This window comes from Lotus japonicus, chromosome 3 (assembly GCF_012489685.1).
Source record: "Lotus japonicus ecotype B-129 chromosome 3, LjGifu_v1.2".
Taxonomy (NCBI): Eukaryota; Viridiplantae; Streptophyta; class Magnoliopsida; order Fabales; family Fabaceae; genus Lotus; species Lotus japonicus.
In genome coordinates, this window is record NC_080043.1 from 14,760,999 (window position 1) to 14,769,881 (window position 8,883).

Here is an 8,883-nt window from a genome sequence, read left to right on the forward strand (position 1 = left end):
TGCGGTCACGAACTTGTAGAGTGGTTTGCAAGTTTGGTTTCTCACTTACGAGTCATAATCGATTCTAGGTTTAAACAAGCTAAAAAAACATTTTTTTCTTAAGGAAGCATCGCATCTTGTGTTCACCATGATGTTGGCTTCAACGTAGTTTGGGGATGTAATTTCAATTACTCAAGAACTCTCGATGCTTCTGAAACTCAAGAGTCAGAGCAATTGAAACATGACATACACATATACAACCAAAAAGAATAGTCATAAATATAGGTCCCATAGCTAAAGCACAAAATTTTCACCAACATGTCATGGGTTTTCAGTCAGGACATTTATCAAACAGATTACACGCACTATTATCCTCCACGGGTCTAAGAGAGTAATGAAAACTTCAAAATCAAAAATCAATACAAATCATCAGCTTTTATCCTCTGGAATAATCTGATCAGATGGGAAATTGAATGTACCCAATTGAGGTGAATCAGTTGTGATAGTATCATGCTGCTGCTGGTGCTGTTGTTGTGGTTGCTGTTCAGTGTCCATGCGAGTTTTGAGGTCGCTTATTCTGTTGCGCATCACATTGGTAATGAGTACTGCCATAAAAGAAGAAAAGGGTCATGACAAATGCAATTTGTGAGTGGAATAATGGTGTCAAAAAATTGATTATAGGAAAAATGATAGCAAAGAAGGGTACTGGCAGCGGTTCCAAAGGTCCAAATCCATAGGATCTTCAAGCCAGGGCTCTTCTCTTTCCACATGATGAAGCTAAGGTGAGTACGAAGAAGTGACCTTTCAGAGTGAGAAAATGCACTGTCCCTGGTTGCGGTGAGTGAAGGCAACTGTGGTTTTAGTTACATAAGGAGAAGTGATAAAAACACTGTTAAACCTGAAAATCGTCTCTGAACTTTAAGGGAGATTTGATTTTCGTCCATCGCCAGAAAATCTTCATAGAGACGCCCTTAAACTACCATTTTTGTATGGAAACCGTCATTGCCGCCGATTTACCTCCGGCCACCGTGCCCAGTTGGCAGTTTTGTGCCATGTCCACATAAGGGCGTCTCTAAGAAGATTTTCCGACGAGAGATGAAAATCAAATCTCACTTAAAGTTCAAGGACGATTTTCATGTTTAACCCGAATTTTTTTAACATAGCCTCGTTGACTACACCTGATCAACTTAAATACATAGTAAAAGTATTTTAGTGCTTGAAATAATAGTACTTTGTCAACATAGTACATCATACATTTTTATATTTTCTCTTTCTTTTTTCTTTTTTAAAAACATATATCACATTTTGAAGTTTTTTTCTAGTCCTAGTTAAATTCCAATTCTCTTTTTTTCTAATTTGTTATGTTTTGAATTAATATACCAACCATTTTAATCTTTCAGATGTATAAACGAAAACATAAAATACAAATTTTTTGAGTTAATTTTTAAATCAATCATTTAACACTATTTGATATTGATTTTTTTATGTCATATTTGATATCATTTTGAATGTAAGATATTACATTTCATTTCTTTTTAATTTTGTTACATAAAAATAACCATAATTATTTAAAAAAAATTGTGCATACATCTTAATAGTAGAAAAGTCATAATTGAGTCATTAAAAACCATTAAATGTCAAATTAATACAATAGTTATTTTCGAAAAAAGTCACAATTGACTTTTATTAATTCTTCTAATATTATTAATAACTATTAAATGCAATATTAATACATTAATTATTTTTCAAAAATATGAAATTATTTGATATTTAAATTATTAAAAACTTAAAAAATATAAATATGACATCATCTACCTACTAATTATAGTATGAGGGAGAAAACTTATGAAAAAATGCATAGAATGAGGGGTGACATTTGTCGGAGTTGCCACTTTTTTATTTCGAAAGTATTATATAATATACGATATATGATATGTAATTTAATGGTGAATTTGGTGAAGTAAAAAGGTAAACACCTCTAAGATTGCAACTAAATGTAAACATGGGCCCGTTCATATTAGATTCTGACCAATGATCAAATCAAAGTTCGAACCAATCAACATTTTCAGTGGCTACCACAACCTCCCTATTGAGAATGAGGTCGCACCGAGAAGAGGTAAGGATGTCATGCAGTATGGGGCACATGAAGATAATGGAAGGGCAAATAGAAGATGCAAGAGAGAAGAAGATGAGGGCACAAAGGTTAGCATAGGCAAGAAAGTCTCCTTAGGGTTTGTTGGACTTGTTTAAGAGTGCAACACAAAATCACAACAGTAACGACCCACTTGCCCCAGTCCAAAAAAATATATTATTACTACATGCTCGGGCTAGATCGAGTTATTAAATTTTGGAAATAGTGATCCTGAGACCCAAACCGAATACCTCATATCAACGTGAAACAAAATTGGTCTTACTCGTGAATCCAAACAAACCTAGATTTTTGCGTTTGGATCACGTCGGATTGACCTAGCCCATGTTCACCCCTAATAGCAACTGTCACGACAAAGTCCAGGTCTGTGACCGGCGCACGGGCTAGTAACAACAAGTCTAAGGATAAGACCCCACTAAGGACACATAAATCAAAATAAAGAGAGTTACATATGGCATGTTGGATTACAATTTTCGAAAACTGTTTTCTGTTTTTAAAAACTGGAAATTTTAAAAAATTGTTTATCACAAGCTATTTTCAAAAACTATTTTTGAAAACCGTTTTCATTTTCAGTTTCTTAAAACTAACATACCAAAATAGCTCAAAGATGTTTTTTTTAATTTCTATTTTTAGTTTTTAAACTATAGTTTTTTTAATGTTGAAAAATATCTCATTGAAATGGTTTTTTTCTTCTTTTACTTTGAAAAAACAATTTTCAAAAACATGCAGTTTCTAAAAATAGTTTTTGGACACAGAAATTCTTTTGATTGGGGTGGCAATGTTGTGTACCCGGTCCAATGCACCTCTCTGAATATTCTTAGAGCATCTCTAATGGTAGTTCTTATTTCTTAATTCTTAGCACTATTCATGTGGGCCCGTATTGCCACATGTGCTTAAGTAACTCTCAAGCAATTTTGCTCCAATCATGAGTTTTTAGTTCTTAGTTCTTAGTACTTAGTACTTAGTTCTTAGTTCTTAGTTCTTACCACTATTCATTTGGTCCGACCAACCACATTATTTATACTTTTTATTTTCATAAAGTAAAAAATAAAACTCATAAAGTAATAAAGTAATTTGGATGAGAGATAAATAATTAATGTTTTAAGCTAAGAACTCAAAAAGTAAAACTCCTTATATAAGAACTGAGAGCTTCATGTCAGCACCTCCAATGGTAAAGTTCTTAGTTCTTAACTAAAAAATAAGAATTAAGAACCTTGCATTGGAGATGCTCTTAGTAGCATTTGGCACTTCAATTCCCCATCACCTTGTGGGACTGCATCCCAGTGTTAAACATATCAAGTTGTCCTTGGGATCGATCAAACCTTAATACATGCCTAACCTCATGCCCTTGAAGTGATTTGAGACTTAGGTGGAAGTGATCTCATCAAAAAAAGGCCACAAGCTCCCTCCATGTCGCATCGGTGCGAGAGTTTCTTCTCTTCTCTCATAGCCATCATCAAGTTCTCTTATATGACATTGCAATATTTTGGTTAGGCTAACTTCCCGCACTCGCTTGACAATTGCATTGTCACCCCTCGAGACTATTTTTTTTTAATGTTAGGCTGGACTCATCTTCTCTCTTGTCTTCACCTCTTGACGGCTACATTGAGGACTCCTTCCTTGAGAGCCTATAAAACATATTTACCATGGCCACATGGTGGGCGTGAATATTCACGTTGCGAACCCTATAAGAGCCCGAGACTGACCCAACTTGGCTCAAGCTCTAATCTCTCATAATAGAAATGTGCATATCATCTACATTTTTACGTTGCATTTTATGGGCCTTCCATAAAAATGGGCCGCCGTGTAACTTCATAAGGGGCCGATCCAAGTCTTTGCTTGGGCATGGCCGGTCCAAGTAGCTACTAGTTAACTATTCAATGGATTGTCCGCCGAACAAGAAACTAGAGTTGAAGAAAGAGTTGACAACTATTCAATGGGCATAACAACGCATTTTCGCTGAAAATTCACTACTTTAATTTGAACATGTTTCCTTCAATAACAACATAAAATGTTGTTTCTCTAATAAATAAACTCAGGATTTAACATTCATAATTATAGTTACCATTAAATTAACATTAAACAAATACAATTTTTCATGGTCTTTTTTATTTCTTTCAATTTCTCCAACCAAGGAACTCCTAATGTATTTTTTATTTTTCAAATGAAAAACTAACCATTGTCAATTTGGCTATGTTGCATTCTAAACGCATATCAACATACAGCACCTAAAATCTCAAATGCGCTATCATATTCAAGTCAGGAACACTCATACTCATATTATGATTATGAGAAAGCTAACTCATGTTGTTTTTTTCATCCATAAGATTCAAGTCTGATCCCTTAATATAACTTGTGAGAAATAAAAGAAAATATTCAAAACACAGAAAATGAATTGGTTATGAACTGGGTAGCAACTTTGCTGCAGCTATCACCCAGAGCCACAATACAACTTTTTTTTTCTAAAAAAGCAAAAAAAAAAAATTACATGAAGCATGAAAAATTGAAAATTAGGTATCTATATACAAAAATTTGAGAAATTGATGTGTTGGTTTTGAGATATAATCATCTCAACAGAGGAATTTTACTACTACAAGCCACAATTTCAGCCTCATCTTCAACCCTTCTAGAATCTTCCTCGTGTTCTTCGTGCTCTTCATCGTCGTCGCCGCACTCGTACATCGATCTAACCAGAAGAAGCTGATCCTCCAGGTACCGATGCAACAGCCCCTTCTCCTCCTCCTCGTTATCTTCTTCACCGCCGCAGCACCCTTCCTCGCACCGCCGGAGCCGATCGCCGCCGTTATCTCGGAGAAACTTCCGGCGGCGGGACCAGAGCTCAGCGGCGCAGAAGAACGGGAGGGAGGCGAAGAGGAGGACGAGGAGGAGCGGGGAGCAGAGGAGGAGGAAGAGACAGCGGATCCGCCGGTTTCGGAGCCAGGAAGAGGCGGCGGCGGCGAGTGAGGTTACTGTGAACGGTGGGGATGCAACGTCGGTGAGGCGGTTTCGGCGGTGGTAGGGTTGAAGAGCGGGGCAGAACGCGGCGGTGTTTTTGGGGTTTGACGGTGTTTGAAGTGGTGGCGGTGGTGGTGGATGTGTGGCACCACATGGGTGGTGGGTGGTTTTGTGCATGAGAGTGGTGGTGGTGTGAGGTGTTAGCATGTGATGTTTGATGTTGACTATGATGATCCTTTTCTTTTCTGGGTGTGTGGTCTTTTCAGTTTCTATGGAAACAAACAAACAACCATTCATTCATTCTTTCAAGTTGAATTAAATTAAAACTGTTTTCTATGGATTTTATTTGATGACTCTTTAGATTGGACTTGTGTCTAAGGTTTCTCTTCTTATCTTAGGCCCATAATCTTCTAGCTCTGCCCCACTATCTTCTTTGTTAGTTTGCATAATCTTATCTTTAGAGTTGGATTGGGCTCATAATCTTCTAGCTCTCCCCCACTATCTTCTTTGTTAGTTTGCATAATCTTATCTTTAGAGTTGGATATGCAAATGGGCATTAGTTTTAACACCCCTCAATTAATCCCCTACCCTCCTTTATGCACCAAAATGTCTGAAATACCCTTTAAAATTTAATTTCATTCCAAACATATCCCTTTTTCTATCTTATCACTACCATCATTTTTGTTTATCTCACCACCCTTCACTTTTACTCTCATCTCATAGTTTTCTTCGTTGTCACTTTTCATACTTAATATATGTGAAAACATTTCATACATTGTAAGTGTGAACCGATGTATGTTCATTCTCTCTTCACCTTCTTCCTTTCGTTTTAAGTATTTCACACTCAGTGAGTGGAAAACATTTTCACATTCTTAACAGTTGGTTCCTTCACACTCTTGAGGGTGAAATTTGAAAATATTTCACACTCTTGAGTGTCAAATGAAAATATAAAAAAAATCAATTTTTTTTTAAATAAAATTATTAACAGTTCAATAACTCACACTCTTGAGTGTGAAATTTGAAAATGTGTCACACATCTGAGTGAGAAATTTAATTATTAAAAACTAAATATTTAAAATTAAAAATAAAATTCTTAACACTTAGTTCTTTCACACTCTTGAGTGTGAAATGTGTGAAATGAAAATTATAAAAAAACAAAAAAAAATTAAAAAAATATTAACAGTTCAATAACTCACACTCTTGAGTGTGAAATTTGAAAATGTTTCACACACTTGAGTGTGAAATCTAATTCTAAAGAAACGAAAAATTTAAAATTGAAAATAAAGTCCATTCACACTACTGATCTTGAGTGCGAAACTAAATTGTGTTTCACACCCTTGAGTGTGAAAAACAATTGTGCGAATCAAGTATCTTTATTCTCTCTTCACCTTCTTCCTTTCGTTTTAAGCGTTTCACACTTAGTGAGTGTGAAATATTTTCACACACATTGAGTGTGAAAATGTTTCACACTTAGTATGTGTGAAAATACTATCACACTTTGATTATCTCTTTATAAGAGAGGGTATTAAGGGAATTTAGAAAATAAAAGAGGGTGTGAGATTAATAAGGGGGGTGTTAAAACTAATGCCCTATACAAATTAGGAGGATTCGATGAAAGGACATCAATTCAAATCCTGGATTTTCGAACTGAGAGAGGTGCATGATAAGTTCATGTTCAGGTTGATCTTTTTTAAAACATAATCTCAATATTATTAAGAACTAGACGGCATCAAAGCTAAAATATCAGCGGTTACAAGAGAGTTACCCAATATTATTGTTTTTGAGGTTTAGATAACTTTGCTAAAAACAAAGATTAAGGGTTTGTTAGATTACAATTTTTGAAAACAGTTATGCATTTTTAAATATACAGACTTGTTTGATGATACTTTTACATTAATTAATTGTCAAAACGGTTTGTTATTTCTTTTTTAAAATAAAAAAGTCGAACTCAAATTTTTTTTTCAATTTCACAAAAAAAAAAGTTCTTTTTTTTCCTCTTCTATCTATTTTCTACATGTTCCGTCAAAAAAAAATTCTACATGTTATTTTCTCATCAATGACACAATGGTAATATTATCAAATTTTTCGTTTTGATTTTTAAAATTATTTTCAAACGGACTATTGTCAAAGATTTATATATAAGCAACTTGGACTTTTACCTAAATATTAAATAACAACAACGTTAATTTGCAGATCACTTTGTAGTGTCCAGACACTCATTTAATGTCAGTTTTAGACCACCACAAAATTGAAATTTTAAATAAACACGTTGTGTGGCGGTTTAAAATTACCACAAGTCGGCGGTGCCTGCGTATATCATTATTGTAGCTACTAATCATTTTTGAAATAACAATGTTTGTCGATCATACTTGAAAGGTTATTACATTTTTTTTCTTTTATGAAATATGGAAGTAACATTCACTTTCACTTTAGCACTTGCTTTTAAGCACTCTATTGTTAATTTATTGAAATTTGTATAGAATCCACTTAAAATGTAAGTCTCACATTCAATTTAATGGGACCACATAAATTCTTACAAATGAATTAATGAGTGTTGAAAATAAAATGTAAAAGTGATTATCACTAACGCTAAGTATCATTTTTTGATGATCGTGATAGTTTTAAAGTGATGTGGATGATTTTCCCTACTCACGCATGGCCAGTGGCGGAGCTTATAAGGGACTAGATGAGCCCTCAGCCCTCCTATTGTTTTTAAAATTTTTACTATTACTACTAAGAAATATTATTATAATATTAGTAATAATATTATATGTTATGAACAACCATGACAAAGGTACATATTGACATAGCTAGCTATAGGTGATTGAGTATGTTAGTAAAATATTTGTACCAAATATCTATACTATATATAAAGGAAGAGTTTGTGCAGCCTTGAGGGTAAACCTGTCATTCCACATTTAATTTCAAAAACTATGAAAGTTGGGCATGGATATTTTAATAAAAATGTAATTTATTTCACTTAGATTGAATCTCAGCCGTTATTCACAAGGATTTGAGTTTTTAATTACATCAGTTACACCCTTCCATTCCATTACATTTGAAACGCACCTTTTGACGTTCTTCTTCTGTTCCGTTTCTCCTTCTCTGCGCCGATAGGAAGTCTAATAGAATTGTACCAACAAAGAAAGGAAGCATATTAGAACATGAAATTGTAATTCGCGTATTGCGGAAAAAAACACATCCCCTCCTCTGCATTCTCTACTCTTGGATTCTCTGAAATTAGGTTTTGTTCGTTCCCAATAATCAGGCATGTTGAAAGGGAACCGAGATGTGAGCAGCTTCAGAGAGAATGATTCTGGCGGAGCACCCAATTAGCTCAGATGCATTTCCGCGGCTTTCAGCACCAAAATCATCATCACTCCGCCCAGTTGAGGAAGAAGGAGGAGAGACGCGGAACAGTCGTCTCCGGGTGTTTTTGTTTTCGCCATTGTCATGGCTTCCGGAGCTATTTCTCCCCATGAACCACCTGAAGGTAACATTTTCTTTTCTTTGATTTGTCTATATCTTGGTTATGAACGTGATTTTGTTTTCTCTGTTCTTTAGAATCTGATATGAAACATGGGTTTCAGCCACAATTTTGAGGGTGAGGGCCGTGGAGATAAAGCCTGAATTGGAAAGATTTGGGGGGTTGTCTTAGAGTGGAGGTTTAATTCTCTCTTCCTAATTTCTGCTCAAACGATTTTGAAAATTTTTCCGTGTTCAACGCTCAATTTTGTAGGGATGGCTTGAAGATGGAGTTGGAGGAGGCTAAGGCGGTGGTGGAAGGGTACTGCACGAGA

The 8,883-nt window shown here is 35.0% G+C and overlaps 1 protein-coding gene and 1 long non-coding RNA gene across 2 annotated transcripts; both read right to left on the minus strand.

The window, feature by feature from the left end:
- Nucleotides 1-249: 249 nt before the first annotated feature.
- On the minus strand, nt 250-1,266 carry LOC130748435 (uncharacterized). The gene is made up of 2 exons (XR_009022678.1): nt 686-1,266; nt 250-584 (listed from the first exon to the last, which is right to left on the minus strand). It is a non-coding gene; the product is annotated as an uncharacterized LOC130748435 (long non-coding RNA).
- A 3,235-nt stretch (nt 1,267-4,501) lies between these two features.
- Nucleotides 4,502-5,398, minus strand: LOC130747631 (uncharacterized). The gene has a single exon (XM_057600609.1). It carries the CDS (start codon nt 5,378-5,380, stop codon nt 4,694-4,696), a length of 687 nt encoding a protein of 228 aa, XP_057456592.1. The 5' UTR covers nt 5,381-5,398; the 3' UTR covers nt 4,502-4,693.
- Between the last annotated feature and the right edge of the window lie 3,485 nt (nt 5,399-8,883).

What these genes read in the sequence shown, in the direction of transcription:
- LOC130747631 (XM_057600609.1), bottom strand. Translation starts at nt 5,380, where the DNA reads ATGAATGGTTGTTTGTTTGTTTCCATAGAAACTGAAAAGACCACACAC.